Genomic DNA, 23,791 nt, shown 5'->3' on the forward strand with positions numbered 1-23,791 from the left:
AAACAACTACCGAAGTTTCGCTTAAATACTTGTTTTTATTTACAAAGTTTAAAGTGTACAAAGAATACATATACATAAAATAATAGTCTACGCAGTTTTTTCCCCCATAGTCCCGAGGTGCCACCCGAAAATCAACGCCGAAGGCGGGCGGCGCACGATCCTCTGCACCTGCCGCATATACGTAATACATTTGTATACCACAAATTTCCTAAAATTATGCCTCATATTTTGTTTCCCCTGTTGACTCGTCGTCTTCCTTACGCCACGTATACGTTCACATTTTGCCTGGCGCCGTCTGATGTCGTTTCTTTCCTTTTTTTCTGATATTCTTCTTTTTGCAGTTTTACCCACGTGTCGCCCAAAGCCTTGGCGAAATGATCGTCCACTGCTGGAAAATCAAAAATTAAATAAATCATTTCAAATCTAGTTCCTTTAGGAACCACTTAGTATCATTACAGTGCGATGTACAAGCATTTACTGTTAAAATTCTTTCAGAGACCGGACGGGTAAACCCACCTCTGGCTAACCTGCGTCCCGCGCTACGTAAACAGTCTCTAAACTTGATACTCATCATTATCATTGTATTGCCTACCTTGATTATTATTATTTTTTCCTTACAACAAACTGAAAAAAAGCCAGCAACAACACTTTTCTATCTTCAGACTTTGTACATAGTAGGAATGTGTACATTACAGAGTTGTGCGACTCAGTGGCGTGATGAAAGACTTTATTTAAAGCATTTGCCTCAATTTAAAATGTGGTGGGTATCAAATGTTTTTGAGCCGTGAAAGGACTTTGAAGAGGCAATATCACAATTTGAAAGATGTGTTAAAAAAAAAAATATAGTTGTTTAAATAAATAAATATATTTTCTTCAAAAAAAAAATTTTTTTTTTTGTGTCCGACAGTAAAAATTATTGTGTTTCATCGGTGTATTTAAGTTCGTCACCGCCACTAGTGCGATCAGCCGCCAGGCTCCGATCTGTGTAAATGTCTAAGATACACAAGGGCACAGGGTCACGACTCCTAAAGTGAATAGCGACGTGACCCTCAATTTTTTATAAAACGGGCCCTGATGAATCTTAAACGCTTAGCTAAGGCTAGGAATCCGTATTATGTTATAGACGATTTTTTTTTCAAATCGAACAGTGGAGTTGGGCGTTCGGGGCCGAGATCAAGGCCAGACTTACAATTCACATCATTTGTCTATTTAATATAATGGTATATAAATACACAATCGATCGAACGGCAACCTGGCTAACCAAGGCCTCTCGCGAACAGTTTAATTTATATTTGGCCCGAATATGCTTGTTTATGAGCTCAATGCCACTATCAAAACGATTTTTTTCAAATTTCACGATTAACGTGCATTTGCTCCACAACCAGACTAACTTTTAAACTATAGAAAGTTGGTTTGATATTTGTATTCTAATCCTATAGCAATTGTTTATTTTTGATTAAAAGATTTCAATTTATTACAATTACGCCTAGATGATTATAAAACCCAAATATTACGTCATTAATATCAGAGAACATGACCCTCTAAATGGATTGCTCCGTTCGAGAACAAGTGTCGAAAGAAGTGATTCAGGTCGAAATAAAAACATTTGCTTGTTTACTCTTTCTCCTCCCCCCCCCTCACCGCCAAGTATATACGGGTACCCGCAATGGTAAGTTCAAAAAATATTTGCACAAGTGTTACCCGATAATCCGGAATTGTCACCGTCGGTCGGTGATGGTCCGGAGGTTGAGGCGGCAGTAGTCTGCTGTTGTTGCCGTTGCGCAGTGGCCGGCGCGAACACGTTCATGTAGTCCTTGCCCAGCGATCGCCTGAAGTGTTCGTCGATAACGGGATCGCTCATGCCGCCAGTCGTCGATGTCGCTGCCCTGTGGCCAGTGGCCGGCGATGCCATGATGACGGATGCGCGTTCCTTGGGCAGGGTCCTGGAAGCGGAGTTACTGGCAGTCGTCGTCATGTCCAACGGTTCCTGAGAGCTTCTGAAGCTGAAATCATTACCGTACCGTCAGATTACGTCAAGCCTATCGACCCCGTGTACATAATTAGGACAGCCTAACGACGTCGATCGCGGCGACTGTTACCAAGTCCAGAGGCGTACGGCGGTCCCCGAAAACATTTTTACTTCTGTAGTACAGAAGTATAAATGTTTTCGAGCCTAACCTAGTGATGGACGATTCTTGAAAGTGAATCGATCTTTTGAATAAATTTAAATCAAAAATGAAAAGATCGGAGGTAACAGATCGATTCACTTAGTATGCGGTTTTTATTTTTTTTTTTTATCAATAGATAACACTCTTTGCAGATTTTCCTGTGATCCGGATGAAAAGTAGATGTAAATATAAAATGTGTAGTAACTTTTAGCGATAAGCGATTCTTGAAAACTAATCGATTTAAATCAGAATGAAAAGCTCGCGGTAAGAACAAATGGTAATGTCAGCACTGTGAAAAGATTAGAAATTGGATCATCGAATGGTCGGCAGGAATAATGTGCTATCTAGCAATTCGTAAATTCTACAGTAATAAATAAAAACAAAGAATGTAGTAGCTGTGTATTATAATTTCTTATAAACATTATTTGCACATTCTTAACGGTGTAACAAAATTAAAATTTTATCGTGTTCATATTTATGAAATTTTCTAGTTATTTTTATAAAATATTTTCGCGTTACTCCGCGAAGAAAATGAAATCCGAAAATATGTTACATAGCACGTTATTTCCGCCGACCCTGAATGAATCGATTCACATAAATTAAAGGATTAACAATTGATTCAAATAGATCTTTACAAAAATGAATCGATGTTGAAAAATTCGATCTTGTGTTGCTCGATCGATTCAAAATTCGGAGGGAGAAAAATTGAACACCGCTGGCAAAAGTCTGTATTAGAATTAATCTCGCATATCGGAAAGGCCATATTTATGGGGGACAATAGGCTGCTGTTGCCCCAGGTGTTCGATTACAAGAGGGCAAGTGATCTTTTTATGTTTTCAGAATTTAATATTTTTTATTTGATGGAATGAGGTGTTTTTTTTTTCTATTGTCCCAGGGTGGCAAATTACTAAATACGACTGCATATCGATATTATTTTTTTTTCATTTTCATGTTAAGTTTACTCGTGGCGAATATGAGATCGTTTTAATAAAATGGCATTGAGCGAGCCTCATATTTTTTTTTCGATTATCGGCATTACATTGTTTAACCAACGTCATTGTTAATCGTCCATTGATGTGTTCCTTTATTATGCCCCTTAAGTGTAAGCACCTCCGTTGGTAATAATTTTTTATCTTTCTATTATTCAAATTCTAGCGGTTATACAACATACAAACACATATTGACGTTAAAACGGAAGAAAAAACGACCTACTTTTTGCTTGGACAAAATATTTATAAAACGATTTGCGCCTATGATGCACGCGTAGATCATCCCGATGGCTGTTTATTTTTTTGGATTTAAACGATTAAATAATTTACAAGCGTACATTGAACATAGACGCATAGAACAGTTGATTACAATTACACCATTATAATCGAGAAATGTAAAAAATACAATTTTCTTTTTTAACTGTGTACAAGTAGGTGTTTCCGAGTATGAATTAAGCCGAAGAGCCACGAGGGAAAAATGTTTGCAATGGACCTACACGATAATAGACATCGCACATGAATATTTCGTACGCGATTTATTGGTATTCGTGGTCGACAGGGAGCACAAGAAAAATTGACCACTGCGGGTTCGTTCGAAATCGTGTTTTCGGGGCACATACGATTTCCCCGTAAGTACTTACTTCGGCGGCAGCGTTGGCGACGATACCGGTGACGTGCAGACGGCTCTGTGTCTCCTCTCTCTCTTCCATTTGCCGACGGTGCCGACGGTTCCTTCCATCGCCGAACATCTCAACGACAACGACCTCGAACGATCTACACAAAAAACGAAAGACGATGTTTATAATAAAAATTAACAAACACAATTCCATCGTATTTCGTGTGCGCGCGGACACGCGTTGCACACAATTTATGCGTTTTTAATCCAACCGGTTCTAAATATATTCTGTTAAATATCCAAAAGGTATGCCTCGTAATAATAATAATAATAATAATAATACGACTTGTGGCGTACCTATCTCAAAAACATATCTCCACGCTGCTGTAGCGGATTTCTGAATTCCTACCATTCCGGAAATTCCCCATCGTCGCATAACGCGATGTTTTATAACAATATTCAAATCCCCGGTAGTATTCCCATTTACATTCTCGCCCGAGAAATCTGATACGAAACCTTACAGCAGACACATAATATGTATATATTATGCATACACAACACACCTCCACCACGTCACACGCGTTTACAACGACTTCGGGAACGACTTATAGACGGATTGTCAGTAATTTATAGATTTCTTTCTTTCTACCGTAAGCACACACAAGCGTCGTGTGCGTGTGCGAGTATAAAATACAATATACATGCGACGTCGTACATGTATACCCTATAACAAGTATTATATCCGTTTTCCCATCCGGACCGCGTGCGCCAGGAGAACGGAAGGACGTCGATGGCATACGAACAAAGTGCACGTTTCCTGTTCGTGATTTACATTAAAAATATTATAATAATATCGTACGTCGTCGTCGTCGTCGTCGTATTGAGTCATTCGAACGTGGTATAGTGCGTAGGAGGCGTGGTGGTGGTTTCGGACGAGTCGCACGAACTCGTTAAATCTAAACGGACTTTTTCCTCAGACTTGGTGTGGCGGTCATGATGATGATGATTATACATTACACAATATGCGAGACGCACGCTGCACTCTCCTCTCCCCGCGTATTTATGCGCATAAATGATTATATTAGCCGATTACCAAAAAAAAAAAAAAGTACGATTGGTAATTTGTCCTCAACGTTTATAATATAATGTACAGTACATAATGTGTATACTGGTCGTATTTATATCGCGTAATACTAAAATACCGTTTCTTTGAAATCGAATACGAGTAATTAAAAACGATTATCGTAATTGAAAAACATTTATTAGACATGTGGATTGTAGCTGATTATCTGTTGCATCAATAATTCGTTGAAATCATGTTGTTAAATAATAACGATATGGAAGTGTGTAAAAAATGAAATTGGCATGCGACGAACGAATGATGAAAATGAATTAGCTTTTATAAATTATAATATAAGCTCTCGTCGGTTCGCGCGCCTTTTTGCACAACGCTCAATTCAATTTATTTTTCATTTATTACTAATATAAAAGCAATACGATTCATATACCTACGTATGAACGAAATGATGTATTTTATTACAGTTTATCGTCGACTAGTTTAATTGTTTTTGAACGTTTCTTTATAGAGTTAAATTAGCATTATCGATCACTTTGAATCATGAACGTCGGTAAAAATCTTACGGGTTTGTATAATAATAAATACTCACTAAAAATCAATTAAAAATACGAATTCTACAAGCATAAAAATATCAATCGTTGATTGACAACGAAACGTTACATTAAAAAGACATTTTTACATTAAAATAACGCACTTACGCAATAGCATTTCAAAGGAATACGCTATTAAGACTATTAAAAGAGTACTTATTGCAAAATGCAAATTATTTTTATCAGTTTTTTTTTTTTAATTTATAACTGCTTTAGCAGCCAGATTATATGAATGTATAAGAACCGAACAATTATAATTTCGATGGATTTGTTAAGCTGAATAAAAACTTGTTACAACATATTATCTTGACAGTAAGCAGTCAAGTAGAAACGACTATACTGATTATATCCCAAGGATGAGGAAGACGACGAGAATTAATTTTGTGTATTACCTGCACAACGGAATCATCGACGTCTATATCTTCCCAAAGATATCCTTTAACAGTTCAATGTATATAATAATATATTAAACTCGAAGAATATAAACACTCATCGAAAATCGTTTGTATACTTAAACAGATTTTTAGATTTCAAACGGTATCGACATTTTATACACGGAATGCCTTTAATTCTTTAAAAATAAGTCAGTGTTGAAGTATAGCAAAACATTTAATTGCATTAAGTACAGCGAAGACTTAAACGTCTAAGTAAGCACATTAAAGCGTATAATTATTGTATATAACGAGTTTATTTTTATATAAATTGAATTATGTACACACTACGCTCACGATTACTGTCAAAATGTAAAATTAAAAACGTTCAATATTCATTTGTGTTATGCTAATTTACACGTTTTTTGTTTTCGAATGAATTCATTGCGAATAATTATTCCTGCCCTAAACTATGACAATTCGATTTTTAACGACAGCGCCTAACTTATGAGATTTTGATATTCATATTTTCACTTGTCATATAAAAATAAAAAATAAAACTAGGACAACATTTTGATGTATACGATTTCGTTTAGTGACTATAATTGAACTATATTACTACGTTCATATATACTAATGCGTTTAATAAAGGTACAAATACATCGTTGCATTAACTATCCAGTTTTTGTACGGGTATAAATATTCAATAGGGTCAGAAATTGAATTTTCGGTCAATGAAAATTAATAATCGTCAACCGGTCATTTTAAAACTATATTATTGTTCTCGCCGAAACGTTATGTAAAAAAAAATATTGCGATTTCGACATAAAAATAATATCGCCGTTCGGTACAAGAATAATATAATGTATTCCAATTGTGTACAAAAATAATAACATTTGAGACACATTCAGTGACAGCCTCGTGGTATGAAAGAAAACCGCGCACGCACGCATAAAAATCAGTGCGAACGCATACAAATCCTACGAACAAAACAGCTTTTACTTAAGGCCATCAATTATTATTTTCGAGAACGTTATAATATACAGCGTTGCGCAACGAGATTATCTGTCCAAAGCGTACACGCACGTGAATTCTGTCGAACGAAACAGCGGAGTAGATCGCAAGTGTACGCAGCGCGTGTGTGATTTATCATCGGTGGCGACTAAGACGACGACGGACGGAAACGCGAGTGTTCTTAAACCCTAGGTCGTAACCCTTTCGCGGGAACGTATCAACCACCACCCTTTCGTAAAACATTTTCTCACCGTCAACGTTACCGGCCCTCTCCACCCACGGTTGCCACAGGTGTCTGCTCCTGTCCGCCTTGTTGTTGCGGCCGTCCCGATGGTTGCCGTGTTGCTCGTACCCCGAGAACATCACGCACAGGCTCATTACGAAGCGGTTTTTGTTTAATTCAACTGTCTCCTATCTCGGAACGTTCAGAGACGTGGGTACCTGTTGGCGAACGGGTAGGTACCGCGGAAAACTCCTTCTCGGTCGACGCGTGCAAGGTTGTCGAAAGAACGGCGCGAAATCGTTACGTCGGAAATATCGATCACCGCGTACAACAATAACGGGTACAACAAACGTTACGCGCGAGCAGGAGACCGTTCGGTGACGTAGACTGACTGTGTCTGGACCGTACGCGTCGCGAACGATGAATGGCGGCTTGCACAGTGCTCCTCGGTGTCCGATCGCGCGTCGCAGTCGTCGTCGACGCAGCCGCCGCCGTGAGATTGTCCGCGCCGCCGCCGCCGCGGTTCATTCATGGTGCGGCTGCGGGAAACCGGTTGGCGGGACGCGTTCGACCCGGTGCCGCGCGGTTCCGCAGCGGCGGAACGTTGGACGCGATCGGCCGCGTACGCCGTGAACGCGTCCCCGGTCGTTTTCATTAATGGGCACCCCGACCTGTGTGCGCTCTTCAGGTGTACACACACGCGCGCGCGCGCACAATAATAATAATAAAAGATGAAAAAATAAAAAAAAAGGGTTCACCGGAAACTACAACGCCTCCGGCCTAAACGTACCCATTATTATGTACATACATCATTCTGTACGCGTTCGGAAGACGCACACGCGCTAACCAAACTCGTAGTAATATAATTATTATTATTGTAATATTTTTTCCGTGTACGTTATACATGTATGTGCTGTACACGCACATCTCTCTCGCCCGCTCGTCCGTGCAGTCCCGTCTTACGGGAACGGGGAACGACAACAATAATAACAGCTCGCGCGCACGGACGAAATACACATTTACGATTATTTTACACGCGCACGGCGACGGTTTTCGTGTTTTAAAATGCATAACGCGGAGTTATAATACAAACGACGTGTTCGTTTTTACATATCGTGCGCGCGAGAGTTGATACAGTTCCCGGCGGAGATTTGTTCGCCCCTCCCCCGAAGGGAACGCGTCCCGACCCGATGAGAAAATGCGTTACGACTACGCGTTTTGTGAACGGACACGACTACCGCGGACCGGCGCCCGTGCATCGATGGGCCCCGGGCGACCGTCATCTACTCGTGCGTTTAATATTATTAATTACAATAATAATACACGTACGTCGGATGCAGGCACCACGGTAGCAAAAGACGATTAAGAAGATAACGTGGTTCAACTCCTGGTCATCGTAAATAATATTATCCGAATACTGTAGGTACGTGTGGGAACCGAATTTTCGGAGACGAACCGCGCTGCTCGCGTTACACCCTGCCGGGGACCCGCAGTAGTTCTTACGAGTCGAAACGCGACGTAAATAAAGTAGAGTATTATTGCGAATCGTTTTTTAACTTTTTAATTTGATGAAAAAAAAAAAAAAAAAACATCAGTCGTCGTACATAGTTCTCGTCTAGATTTCCAGGCACATTGCTTAAAATGCTGTCACGATTTGACTCGGAGAAAAAATATTAGACAATTTCCACTACAAATTCATCAGCTATAACAATTTGTTCGCTCACTTTACTACTGTGTAATCCATCGGCAATCCTGATGAATGATGATCAATATTTTCAAATGTTATAAATCGATTTGGTAACTTGTTCTCAACGAATGTAAAATATTCTTTGTTTTATTACAGACTATCATAAATATTTTCAATCTAACCAGACGCGTAGCCAGGGAGGATGTTACAGGTGTAGTAACACCCACCCCCTAACCGCGTTAATAGTATACTGAAGTCTAATAAAGGTAAAAATTGATCATAAACCGTGATAAAAACATATTTATCATAACGAAATATATATGTTACGGCTAATGGCCGAAGGTTGGCTAGTATTAAGATTAGCTGGCTAATCTTAAGTTTAGACAATGCTTTTGGCTAATGTCAAAATTTCGGACTTCAGCCAACAAAAACAAATGGATAATCTTAACACTAGCAAAATAAAACCAACATTATTCAACCGTTATCGGCTAATGACTAAATAAAATTAGCCATAGGTAAGTTAAAAATTTAAAACTATTTACAATAATAATACAATATTTTGAAATTGTAATTTTTAATGAATATTGATATGTTGAGTAGTTGTATAAAGGTGAGCCGTGCACGTAGTAAGTAAAATATTTTCAAAAATATAAATATTGTACACAGTTGTGCGCATTTTTATATTATTTTAAAACTGATATTGATTGCAAAATTGATATGCATGCGGTTGCATACAATATTGTGTGCCCGGTAGAGACAGTCCGTAATAATCTACCGTAATTACTGACTCAAGTTTGTTAGTAGTTAAGATACCAGCTTGTAGGTATATCTTGTTTTCAAGCCTGAGAGTTAATAAGTTTAAAGTTAAGTTAAATTAACTTAAATTATTTCATTACTAATAAATTAACTTAACTTATTTTCTTACAAATTAACTTGAAATTAACGTATTATTTTTTCGTTTATCCCAATTATCCTAAACTCGAGATTAGCCATACTCCTAACACTAGCCGTAACATATACATAATAATAATGTAAAGCCAGGATTTGGCTTCTCATTACATCGTTTTGTCTAATAAACCAAAGCCGTGGTTTTATGTCGTATCATGCAATAAATTCATATGACAAAAATGTAGATACATTTGAAATTTTAATAAAATATTTAAATACTTTCTCGTACAATAGTACATTACACATGAATAGATATTCATGAATAATGTACTAATGTGTTTGTATTCTTGTACAATAAAATATACGTAAAGTACTTATTTTGTTGTGTAAAATTTTTAATAACACCCCCCTTTCGAAAGCTACGCTAGCTACGCGACTGAACCTAACTACTGTAAAAATACCTAGGTTATAATACAGATTTGAACATGGACAATTATAATTAAAAATAATTTTATTCTTAAATATTATTTTATTGTGTTGTATATCGGAAACATCATTATAGAGCAATTTAACTGTAAGTAACAAACTGAAAAACAAAAATTGTATGTTACACAATTAAAAAACATGATCTGGTTGAATATTATATAATATCGCGAGATTATATTTAATAATCTCAACAATAACAAGTGTATCCTATGTATGTATGTGTGTGTGTGATATCAGAATACATTTGCATACATTTCGAATTGTGTACGTTCGACGAATATCATACGTGGAATAATACAATGCTATTATACTATGGTAGTTGTAGTAAGTAGCAGTAGTATAACGAAGTAGATATACGTTACGTATGGCATTATGTATACGTAGTAATCGCTGCAGCTCGTACCTACAGGTCGCGCATAATATATCTATACCCCGCGTTAACAGACGGACGCGTGAAGACATCATCGTTTTCTTTACACTCAACGCACGGCATCAGTTTTGTAAAACCGCTCATAGTTATAGTGACGTTTGTGTGCACGAATGCTACTTCAGTGTATTATTATTGTTGGTATTGTTTACAAACCAACTGTAAAAATTAAGATATTTTCGAAAAAGAGAAATCGATTAGCATGATATGAAATTAATGATTTCCTAATAGACGAACATTTTTAACAGATCACGTCATTCATAAACCCCAATAACAACGTCATTACTGGTTGTTGTGTGCATTGTAGTGACATATTTGTTCGTATGCCAAAAATGTGTATTCACGTGGCCACATTACTACCGTTTTCCCATCACCAACACATACGTTTGGGATAAAACTTCACACATATTCTTGATATAAATGTTGTGTAACAGTCGGGATAATTTTGAAAAACCATGCGAGTGTGTGCATTAAATAAATATGAGTAATAGCCGTTTGGACTCAAGATGAATAAATTCATATGGATGTACCATTATTATATCATTTATCCAAAATACACAGGTGCCGTTCAAGTCGTTCAGTAAGGTGTAATTATTAGGAGTGGGAGGGATTAATATAGTTATTGACGTTGTTGTATCCCCCGTTAACTTAATTTTTACATTAACTAAGACTGTTTACATTAATGAATTGACATGAACAAATAGATTATCTACATTGCAAACTCAATAAATTTAAATAATATACCGGAACCAATGTCGCCATAGTATGCTAATGGCAAAAAAGGAATTAATAAAAATTGCATAGTTAATCAAATGTTATCAAGTTTGTGAATTTTTATAATATGATAGTATCGCCCTAAACGGAATCTCAAAGTACTAAAAATATTCCGTTCTCAAAAGATTTTTGTTTTATTCAATATTACCTTTAATTAAAAACATAAATATTTCTTAAGACAAGTATAAATTTCCGTAGAAAACTTATTTCAACGAGCTTTATACTTCGAAAATTCTTGTACCTAGTTTATTAATAATCGATAATTAGTAGGTTTGTTAGATTTGGTTTGTTGATAAAACTACTTATGTATTTGAACTGATGCGTATGTTGTATGATATACTCGTTATCATATCATTTATCATTATGGTAATACGAAATTATTATAAACAGGGCTGTACATTTAATAGGTACAGTTAAAATTCTTAAAATGTATTTAAAATCTCAAGAAATGCACTTAAAATTGTAAAAAATTGTAAAATTACATACTCTTAAAATGGTTTTTAATTTAATTAACTAATAATTAATTTAAAGTACCTGAAAATTAACTAAAAAGAAAATATGATCTAAAAAAGAAAAAAAACGTAAAAAAATTTAAAATTTCAAAAAATGCTAAAAAATACAAAAAGCAGTTTCGTAAATTAATTTGTTACATAATTCAAATGATTTACTTAATTTAGTTTATAGTTATTTAGTTTATAATCAGCTAAAAAAATATACTTTCCTACAAATTCATAGCTCTAATAATAAGTGACATTTATTTAATTAAAATTTTACAATAACAGTTAAATCACATTCATATTTTAATTCGTAATTAATAAGAACATTTCATCAATTCAATTTAATTATTTAATAATATTCATATTTGAAACCTAAAATTGAATTGTAATAAACGCAATGATTTTCATAATTTTTAAGAAACTTAAAATTGCAGTAATGGGTAATTAAAACTATTTCTTTTGATAGAGATAAGTATAATAAATTCTGTGGTATAATTAATTGATAAAGACGAAGAGAAACACTAATGGACATGCAAACTAGTGAATCATTAAGGAATATAGCCAACATAATTTTAAACAATTCTGCTGAACTCGCGATGAAAGATGGCAAGTATACAATGATTATCTCTTGTTCTTGAGAAAACAATGTGTGCTATTCTTCGATGCAATGCGGTCATTTATTTCGTTGTTCGAAATTCATCCGGGTGCGTTAAACCGCACGGCATTCGCTTTTATTTATAAAACTTAAGATAATAATTTGGTTTCATCCATGCAAAACATTAGTCAACGTTTATTTAGTGACCGAATAACAAGGCACGTCTAGTTTCGGTACGTCCCCATACACATGTTGTTACCCACAGCATCAAACGCGTGTATAAAAGTAAACATTGCTCATAATGCGAATAGTCTTATTTACTGTAAATAAATAGTTGTAGCAAACAAACAGCGTTTTTTTTCCGCGATAAATTACCAAGACGAACGGGCCAAAAAAAAAAAAAAAAAATACGCGTTTATTATTCGTTCAATACACGACCCCGTAGAGGTTTTAAAAAACACGACCGCGGGCGGTGGAAAAATCAACGGGACGGACGTAACTAGTGAAATAACAAATGCACGTTGCCATCACGAGCGATCACGTAGAACCTGACAATACCGTCCCCGTCGGTCCCGCGTGACTAAGCAGCAGAACATTGTAACCGAACGTATAAACATTGTGTTTGTGTACATTTCTCCGGTAAATTGGACCGCGTCCAAAAGGACAACTTGGTGGTCGTGCGCAAAGCACATTCGCGTGTTTCTGTCGTCCGCCGGCCGGGTGATGTGCACTGTTCAGTGGCGTGCGTAGGGGGTGGGATGATGGGGATAGTTTCCCCCCATGGGGTTTTTTTTTTTCTAGTCTTAAACGTTTAGAAAATGATTTAAGAAATACAACAGGGCACTCAAGGTGGTTGGCGTTAATGAACATAGAACAAGACAATCCATTACAGAACAAATAATTGATGAATTTAGTGTAAAAGCCAGAAGCCAGAATTTTTTTTTTGTTCAATAATAAAGAATAAAGTTTGAAAATTATACATTTTTATTTATGACATCCCCCCATATCTAATTCCCACGCACGCCACTAGCACTTTTTAAACTTGAAACCGAACGGGTGGCTCGTCGCGTCCGCGGCGGCGTACACCTATGGACGCGCGTATTCAATAACTGTCCCGATTGTTTGGCATGGTGTGCTCTGTGCATGCGTACGTCGGCGGAAACGCCGAAAGAATTTGGCATTCAAATTTTTTATTTATACGCTATATTTATATGCGCGTGCGTTTGCGTAACCTGTGTGTGTGTACGTACACGTTCGAGGCTTTGACCTCAAAATATTTCAAATACTTATGACTGTGCAGTCTTTTGTGCGAGAAAATACAAATACAAATATTATATTATATTCGAAAGATAGAAGATATATTTCGGAGAAAGCTCACGGTCGATACACAACGAACCCACGGTGTACGTACGGGTATCCGAGGAAAATCGCATTGGAAGCCGATCGCGATAATACAAATTAGGAACCTAGAAATCAGTCATTCGTTTTGTGTTTGATTGGGTTGTTTATTTAGTTATTTTTTTTTTTACATTTTTTTCCTACGTTAACAGTCATCGTTAATCAGCGAAAATCTTTACTCGGTGGGTGCACTTAAACTGCTGTTCTCCGAGAAAAACAGCGAGAAAACAGTTAACACTACCGGGAGTTCAAAAAAAAAAAGTGTACAACTATATTGGAATATCCAAACCGGCTTTCACCCGGGAAAAGCCGGTCGTTCGGAAACAGTTGGATGGAATACAGATATCCGTCTCGTAACTATTAATGCGAATAAAAACTATGAAAAACATTCACCGTCACCCAATGTATAACCAACAAGAATTAAATATTTAACAAGGAAAAATTACACTTTTAAGTAACTGAACACATCACAATAATACGTACAAATAAATAAAACTAATCAAAATTTCAACTATCGACAAATGTCGTATAGTCTTCTGATGAAAAGTATTAACCAACTTGAAAGAATCTTTATCGTGAAAATATAGTTTTTGAATAGATTTCAAACAGATATACCAATACGAATACAATTTTTTATTATTATATAAAATCATAGTTTATATTATACACGTATTATATGTTAATCGTCAATTAAAATTATGGTTTAAAACTTACAATAAATTAAAAGTAACTGTTACCAAATATAAAAAATTTAATTTTCATATCATGTGCAAATCTAATGTAAATTATAGGTGTACTTGAGTTTTAGGAACACACTATTGTATACAGTTAAAGAATTATAATTTATAATATTATGTACATAAGCTGTACATTAACCTAACCTGAGAAAAATTAAAGCATACTAATGCAACTAAAATGGGTGCATGTAAATTCCGCCCGAAATGAATTGCAAGTAAAATAAGGTTCATGTAAATTCAGCCCGAAAAAAATTTATAATTTATAAATTATAAATATATAATAATAAATATATTTTTTTTTTTAATCTCCACAATGAGTCATGATTTTTACATACTCAATAATTTAAATGAATAATAATAAAATTTATGTAATTTTCCAATTGAATTTGCTTAATTATGTCTATAAATATAAAAATATGAAGATTATTAGAATTAAAATTTTTATTAAATGGGAATGAAATGACTCATAAGCATTAGACGTTCAAATCTGCTATAGCAGCAGCCTATATATTTGGATGAAAAATTGCGTCATTACATATATAATTATTTGATAAATAATCTGAAAATTATGTTAATCTATGGTAATTTGGCTTAGAACTTATTAAAAAACTTCGAAGTAATATAAATCCATCTCGGGCTCTAAAAAAAAAATATTTTTTTCCGAGCGAACGGACTTTGCATGTGCCATACTCGTATTTTACATGTAGTTTTTTTTGGGCGGAATTTACCATAAATCTTCTTTTACCGTTCACTTCGGTCGGAATTTATAATCGCCCTCTACAATATATGCATATTTCGTTATACAATAATCAATAATTATTAAAACATCAACATTATATTCAAGTTTAGTTTTATATAATTTAATTTTTAAAAAGATAAATATTTTATCGTTATTTAAATATACTATATAAAAATGTAACATTGAAATTAGTATTACTCAATATATTTAATTGTAGCTATATGGTTTCATTTTATTCAAATCTCAAAAAATATTCTCGTAAATATCAATTATATATCGGCAAAATGATTTCCAAACTAATCATTAACGATTTTGATTTTTTAAACCAAGTGTGACTAATTGAAGGTTTAGTACTAGTGTATAATCTGTATTTCCATAGAAAGCAGGCTTGTTAAATCAATTTGAATTGCGAAGTGTTATCGCCACTATTTTGGATAAAAAAAACCAATCAATGCTCTTAAATATTTATTATGATTTGTAGGTATACCGTATCAAAATGTTCGAAACTACAAAAAAAAGGTCAATTGGTTTAGTTGTACTGCAAATACGTCTAATTATATGATTTAGATACTGGCATCAGAAAATTGAATTTAAAAACGGTGACTCATTTTGTCCAAGCGTAAATAATGTCACCAAGAGTATTATAATTTATTACAATTATGTGCTCTCTAAATAGGTTTTTACGAGTTAAGTGCTTTACTCTACAATTAATAATAATTTACAGATAACATAACATAAATATGTTATTAAATTCACGGTATTACTCATGTTATATAGTTGTTTATTGTCCCATCAAATGTATAAACTATAATTATATTAAAATACGTAAATAATTATAATTCATTATTATGATTCAATCCCGTGAATTTAATAATAAAGTTACCTACAAAATAATTTTCCGTTCGCAAGCAACACCAAACTATCAATTTTTTAATAATATATAGAAGTAGGTTTAGTAGTATATCGCCTGACTCTTGGAAGTAGTACAAAAATATACAGTTATTGCTAAAATGCTAAAACGCAATTTTGTTGATCTGAATTGGCACACAAACATATTGTAGAGAGGATGTAGGTTCTATCAAATGACAAAACAAAAGACATGCTTTTTCAGTTTTCTTGAACGACACACCGGGAAATTTGTGGAAGCAAAAACTTTTGATTGTAAACACCGTTTCTAATTTCATAAGCCATATGAAAGCTATAAGTTATAAATTTAATTTTGGAAACTACATATATCCACCGTACAATTTAAAAACCTATTAGGTACTCATTTGAAATGAATGCATTTAAAACCAAATCAAAGCCTTTATTTTTCGGTGGATATCAAATATATTGTGTTATATACCTATTACAAATTTAGTGTAATCAAAGTTAGTAAGTGAATGAAAAGAGTATGATATATTAAACCAATGATAAATCTGTGACTTATGAAAAATTCAAAGTTAAACTTAATAATTTAATGTATGTAAACATTTTTAATAATCTCATAACAACTTTGTCAGTACCAAAATTAAAAAGATGTTCCTTTTCTTGATCATAAACATTTTATTAAATTTCCGTTCTTAAATATTACTATGCGAGTGATTATTTGTTTAATTTTAAGAAATAAAAACAAAAATAAAAAAAATAATTTTAATTGACACATTTCACCACTCTAATAATAGCGATAAATCGTATATTGTAGTTTTCATGTATTTTAAAAGATTTTGTAAAGCATTTTAGAAATTATTAGAAAATTCAAAATATGATTATTCTAAAGTAATAAAAGAAAATTTCCAATACATGAATATCTTTATAAATCTTTTTAAAACTATTTTGTAGAGTACTCCTTTTTACGTTTAATGAAAATTTACTCTACACACCCAACAAAAAAACGAAATCAAAGTAATCGTTTGATAAATAATTACTTTGCTTGTAAACTAAAATTTAAAAAAAATAACGATAAAACATAGTGAATATATAATTTAAAATCATTAGTTTTGTCTTGGAATAATTGATATAATAAGTGGAACCTTTTTTTTTTTTTTTTAATAAAAATATATCGTTTATTGAATATTTACAATCTATACTATTATATGTACAATGAGTAAATTTGATGGAGGAATGACACTGATGGGACGGTGAAAAGGGAAGCTCATAGTAGAACTACCTTTACATGAATCTTAAATTAATTTTGGGTGTTAAGAAGATCTCTGGACCATTTCCGATTAAGGCGTCGGGTAGGGTTACCTAAGTGGAACCTAAGATGCGTTAAAATATTTACTGGTGTGGACGGATTCAGAAATGCACAACATTTAACGAAAATCTCTTTCTTCAACGTAGTGAATTAAAAATATATTTTTTTTAATTTGTAATATGAATAAATAAAAATTAAAACACAGCCTGGCATTAGGTATAGTATTTATAAATTCAAATATTAAAGACTGATTAAATATAAATATGTCATTAAATCATAAGTTATCTAAAGGGACCAAGAAAATATAAATCTTCAGAGAGTTTTTTCATCTCCAATGGTTAATTTTAAAGTTATAATTAAATGAAACAGTTTTGACAAAAGTGAACCAACTAATTTCATTGGTATTTTTTTTTTTTTTTTGTAATTGCGTCTCTGTAGTTTTCAAACGGTTTAATATTTTTTTGTCTTTTGGAATTTTTTTTATATTATTTTGAGCACTGTTAATTTTGATATATTTGATACATATATATATATATATATATTTTGATAATATAATATTTAAACCGTTATTATTAACCGTTATTATCGACGATTATCAATAATTATTGAATATTATCAGTGTACCATACATTACCTATACAATACAAATGTCTTTAACACATACCATAACATGCATTCAATATTGTTTAAAAATTAAAACCAATGGTTTCCAAACTTTTTTTGACGGAAACGGGAATCGTACCTTTTTCTTTTTTGGCAGAAAAGGGCTATGGCGGAAACGGGTAATTACCGCTATCGGAACAAACGAAACAAAACCAGTAACACAACCACACGACACAATGGCAACCGTGGGATTCAAAAAGTTCTCGATCCGTGCTCTAGACAGGTACAGACTCGGGTCCGTTTCTGATGGTCCCTATGACAACTCGAGCCTATTAAAAACTTAGGGCCTGCTCTACCGCGCCTTAAATAACTTTTAATAACTTGAAACCCTTGATTAAGACCTCTCGTTAAAACAAGGTGCATGTTGGCCGTAAGGTCTCGACCAATATTAGGCAAATTCTATAATTCATTAAAATAACAGAACTCGCACTCTTATAACATTTTAATATCACCTAGTCTATGATTTTTCAAATAAAAAATTAATAGCTTAATTATTACTATTATTTAACAGTATAAATATATATATTAAAAGCCGATATGCAAAATCGTTTAATTTTACGACTTGTTCATTAAATATTAGTAAACATATAAAATACTAAGAAAATTATTAATTTTACGTGAAATTATATTTAATTTTAGATTCTAAACTAAATAATAAGAATATTGACTAAATTTTGTTAGACCTTTTTTTATTATTCTATAGTAATCAAAGAAAAAAGAAAGGAAAAAAAGGAGGCTGAATTAATTCAAACAATAACATTTCTTTATTTAATTCTTTAAAAGAATTTAAATCCTAGTTAAAATAAATAAAATTGATCAATATTTTTACTACTAGGCAAATCATCAACAACTACATAATTAAAAATACAAAATATAAAATAAAGCAATATGTACGGTTTTTACGGCGCTCAGTATAGGCAATTTCAATGTACTTTTAAAGAATAACCATAATTTAATAAAATCAAAATAAGTTTTTATAATTTTGTAATATCGTAGTTTATTCAAAACAATATTTCATACTACAATGAATACCAAAGGATATATTTTTTGAATGCCATATAATAATAATAAAGTAGGTATAACCGAAAAAGCCATCCTAACAATGATTAAGTATAGGTATGCTTATGTTTTAGGAGCAAAAATATGTTATTTTTCTGTTTTCTAAACTTTCTATAATTTTCTTTGATATGATAGAACTTATACAATTTATAAAATTATAATATTAATAAATATAACTTTTTTTTTTTACCGTTAGCGAATAGTCATAATATAAATTAATTTATTTTGCATGAACTAGGGCATAAATACAATGTGAATTTTTTTTTTTATTATTTTATTAATATAATTCGAAATATACAAGAATATGTTACTAAATATAGTATTAAAAAACATAGCGATAAAATTCGAAACATTTTGAAATAGAGACAAAAGCTCTTCTAAACACTCCCCCTTTTACAGACGATATTGATGAGCTAAAACAAACATCTTATACAATTTATAAAAGTTATAAAATAGTAAAACATTAACCATATGTCAAAAGTATTAAAAAAAAATAGCTAATGAGAACATTTTCTAGTGTATCAGTTGAGTGAATTTTTATGAGATAATATTGAATACCGTGGTGATTAGCTGACACATACACAGACCTTTATAGATGCAAATAACCCACATTTTTTAAGGGGATATAACAGGCCTTATTTGTGCCAACACAGACCATACACTTATTTCAGGTCCTGTGTACTGCTAATAAAGTGACATAGATTAATTGACTTCTGAAGAGTGATCCCAGCTCTATCACAAGTTCAGTTTCCCGTCTACAATTAAATTAAAATCTTTTATCACAACGCAATCAACGAATCACTGCATAAAACAGTAAGTAAGAAGATCGTTATTTAATACATTTTATAATGTGATAATCGTTAATCAAATACCAAAATACAATTATACTATACAATTATTATTTTTTTAAATCAATTGATTGTCTCTATATAAATATAAAATGTAATAGTAGTTATTAATTGCCATCATTAGAATAATTATATAAGAATTTAATACCTGCACCTCCCATTTTAATAAATAATCAAAATTAATAGATAAAAATATGATACTTTTTTTATTTAATATGGTTCGTAAAAAATGAAAATGTATTTGCAATAAAAAATTTATAGGTAGTGTTCCATTGTATGCAATTTGACCACTTATTTGTTTAGGTTAAAAAAAATCTGTTATCGTGAGGCATTTGTATAATATATAAATTGTACAATTTTAAATCAAACCGTTTAAAAACGATTATGAATTAATTAATTGAAGGTAAAACAACTCTGATGAAAAATTACAAAATATTATACAAATTAAGAATAATACATTTTATTTGATCAGTTTTAATTACATACCTTGTTATGAGCCAACTTTAAAATAATCAGCTTAAAGTACTAATGCAGTTTTATACACAAATGGTTTATTACATATTTTTATATTAAATCCATTAATTTAAAGATGAATATTATTTTATGTTTAATATAATTTATAATTATATATTTACTTATTTAGAACGTGACCTATACAACTATAGGATAGGAAATAAATTGTGACATAAATAAATATTAAATAATTTATATTTTACTGTAGTCTTATACTTTACTTTGCAATTTATAAAATATATGAAAAATGTGAATTGATTTTTTAATTTATCACGCAGTTAGACAAATAAATTAAGTACAAAAATCTTGTAGTGACTAATACCTAATAAAAAAAAATATAGTTCATGCTTTATTGAGAAGTTTAAATTCTTTATTTTTTTTTTTTTTTTTTTTTTTTTTTGTTGACAAATACTAAAAATCATATGAAATAGGGCTGATAGAGTGACCATCTCCGTTTAATCTAGATTTATATGTATATAATGTATATACATAATTATCTATGCGTTCGTATACTTAATGATAATAATACTTTGCATGTTAAGTACTGATAGTTAATATCCACTTCGTTTAAAAAAAAATTATATTGTAGGATTCAATATTGGATTAAGTTTTATGTCATTAAATACATTTTATTATGTATATCTACCTAATGCTATTAAAATTATGATTAACAATGTTTTTCTCATCTCTAAATAGATAATCTTGTAAATACTAGCTTATAATTTAGTAATGATACTTTAGTTAGCAATTAATTGATTTGATACATAATCGAATTATGTAAGTACCTTTAGAAGTACATTGATATGTGTGCAATCAACACTAATCGTTTCAATGATTTTAATTTATAACTTGAAAAATTAAAATATCAAAGTCCGGACACATTCACATGTTTCTAAATAAATTTTATATACAATCGAACCATTTGATAGAATGATTGTCATCTTATTTATTTATTTAGAAATATACTCGTATATACCATATACAGAATAAAATCGAAAAACAACTGCATGAAAGTACTAGAATATTGTATTTTTATTTAAACGAAAGTTATTTGAAGGCGAAATTACAATTACATTTATGAAGAATGTATTAGCAACAGAATAGAAATCGACCTATTATTTTCATGTTTTAAAATGTATAGTCACACACACACACAAAGATAGATATAAAATTTTATATATTATATATTACGCTGTACTGTTCGTTGCGCAAATCGAATCAATCGTTATCCCTAAAAGTAGTACTGTACACACTATAGTTAAAGAAATGCATGTTAAGATCACATACAGTCTAACCGATGATCATAACAATATGTAACTATTAGTTTATTGACAGTAATGTTCGTATACAATATCACACGAAGGTAATACTTTTGACTCGGAGATACAGATTTTTCGCCTAGTCCCGAGAGTCAAAGTGATAAAACATTACGAAAATCCTAAATCAAAGAATCCGGGAGTAGGAATTATAAAAGTATTCAACGCAAAAACGTATACGTTCCTACGGATAAATCGTCATTCGTTTATATACGTATTATACAGTAAACACTTGTCGTAAAGTGTACCGTGCACACAAGGAAACAAGATCGTAAGATTGGTCCAAGTATCACCTCTCCTCCGAACCCCACTCGACGAAATGTCTTGAAAGTTATAGAAATCGAATGCGTCGAAATCGTTTTACGGCAAACCAAACGTAACGCAAGACGCGCGTATTATTAACTGGAACGATAGAATTTAATGAAATAATAGTAATAAAAACGAAAAAAAAAACTCATGGAATATTGCACGACTAAACTTTAAAACGAAAAACATAGGACCCGTAAACAATCGCCCAAGACGAGTCGTTGGTCACCAACCCCTCCGGGATCGAGTAAGTGTGAGGGTGACGTCCACGCGAAACGGAAATTTCGGGGCGACGAACGGAAAGCTCCGTGACGTCAGACGGCGGCATCGTAAGCGCGTACGTCCCCCTCTCCCGCCCATTATGCGGATTGAACCAGGGCGATATCCGGCGGCGGTGACGGTTGCGAGGGGTGACCGTCGGAGTTTTCCGCGGGCCGTCGGAAAACTTGTCCGGCGGCGGCGGCGGCGGCTGGGCGCGCGTGTAGGCAACCGAACCGACGGCCGACCGGAGAAATCGACCGGCTCGATAACGATCGGGGAAACCGGCGCGCACGCTCGTCGTCGACGCGGTGGCGGTGGCGGCGGCGGTGGCGGCGTCGGCGGCCCCTGAGGAATATAATGCGATATGGTAATAGCAACGGAACCATCGCTCAATATTTCGGCCTGCCGAGTGCACGGCGCGCGCCCGCCCGATAAAATAACATCAACGTCGCGCGACACAATGCTCAGCGAACCCGATACTCGTACGCGAACACTGACGAACGATAGTAACAGCTAATATGACAGTATACTCACTGGAGACGTAGGGCGATTCCGCGGCCGCCTCTTCCCTGTGCAGCATTGTCGCCGCCCTGGACAACACTTCCAACGGCGATTCGCTTTCCATGACGGGCAATAACAAATATCTGGTTCTCCTGCAGCTAGTTTTGAACTGCTGCTGGTGCGGCGCCGACGGTCGTCGCAAAGACTCGAACGTATATGATATCGACGAAAACGTGCGCGCACACGTACTACCGTCGCAAAGATACGATATCGTTTACGGTCAATCACGGATACCGGGCACGGTTTTCGTCCGTGTAAAACAGTGGCGAGTGATCACAACATACGTGACAGACGCGTAACGTTAATAATGGTGCGCAACAAACAGCGCTGCGTTGATCGCGCGATAATCGTTCGTGTGTTCCGCGACGAATCCCCGGCAAGAGGACTTACCTGTTCTCAAACGGATTCGGTTGTGGTGTCCCGCGGTCGGGGAACGTCACTATGCGGCACAATATACGTGCGCGCGCGCGCCAGCGCTCTCCGTCGTGTACCTAATACATGTATATGTATATATATATATATATATATATATATATAAGTGTGTGTGTGCGTGAACGCGCGCCTGTGTATGTGCAAGAGTGTGCTGCGGTTTCGACAGCACGGATCGGAATGTGTGGAATGATCGGAATTGAGTTTTTTTAAAAACGCGTTTTCGCCCGGCGCGCCGCCGTGCGTCGTCGGGCCAGGGCCCCGTCGCGTAGCCGACCGCCGCGCCGCCTGTCGGCAAACACGCGCTCGCGACGTAACCACCGCCGCGCACCGTCTCTCGCCTCGCCGACCGCGACGAGGTCACAAACTCACACAACCGTTC

The 23,791-nt window shown here is 34.0% G+C and overlaps 1 protein-coding gene across 3 annotated transcripts; it reads right to left on the reverse strand.

Annotated features, from left to right (window-relative positions):
• Positions 1 to 15: 15 nt before the first annotated feature.
• LOC112693914 lies at positions 16 to 23,588 on the reverse strand. Of its 3 annotated transcripts, none has more exons than XM_025569178.1 (4): positions 22,954 to 23,588; positions 3,799 to 3,931; positions 1,702 to 2,003; positions 16 to 388 (listed from the first exon to the last, which is right to left on the reverse strand). In XM_025569178.1, the coding sequence occupies exons 1-4, from the start codon at positions 23,042 to 23,044 to the stop codon at positions 258 to 260; spliced, it is 657 nt and encodes a 218-aa protein (XP_025424963.1). In that variant the 5' UTR covers positions 23,045 to 23,588; the 3' UTR covers positions 16 to 257. The 3 variants fall into 3 exon arrangements, with proteins under 3 accessions (XP_025424963.1, XP_025424961.1, XP_025424962.1); XM_025569176.1 differs by lacking the exon at positions 22,954 to 23,588 and adding an exon at positions 7,078 to 7,532; XM_025569177.1 differs by lacking the exon at positions 22,954 to 23,588 and adding an exon at positions 7,078 to 7,531 and having other exon boundaries at positions 16 to 385.
• Positions 23,589 to 23,791: the final 203 nt, after the last annotated feature.

This window comes from Sipha flava, unplaced genomic scaffold (assembly GCF_003268045.1).
Source record: "Sipha flava isolate LNK unplaced genomic scaffold, YSA_version1 119_pilon_pilon, whole genome shotgun sequence".
Classification (NCBI taxonomy): Eukaryota; Metazoa; Arthropoda; class Insecta; order Hemiptera; family Aphididae; genus Sipha; species Sipha flava.

What these genes read in the sequence shown, in the direction of transcription:
- LOC112693914 (XM_025569176.1), bottom strand. Translation starts at nt 7,204, where the DNA reads ATGAGCCTGTGCGTGATGTTCTCGGGGTACGAGCAACACGGCAACCAT. An exon ending in GAGGGCCGGTAACGTTGACG is followed by an intron (nt 3,932 to 7,077) that starts GTGAGAAAATGT and finishes TTTTTTGTGTAG; the next exon opens with ATCGTTCGAGGTCGTTGTCG. An exon ending in TCGCCAACGCTGCCGCCGAA is followed by an intron (nt 2,004 to 3,798) that starts GTAAGTACTTAC and finishes TAATGATTTCAG; the next exon opens with CTTCAGAAGCTCTCAGGAAC.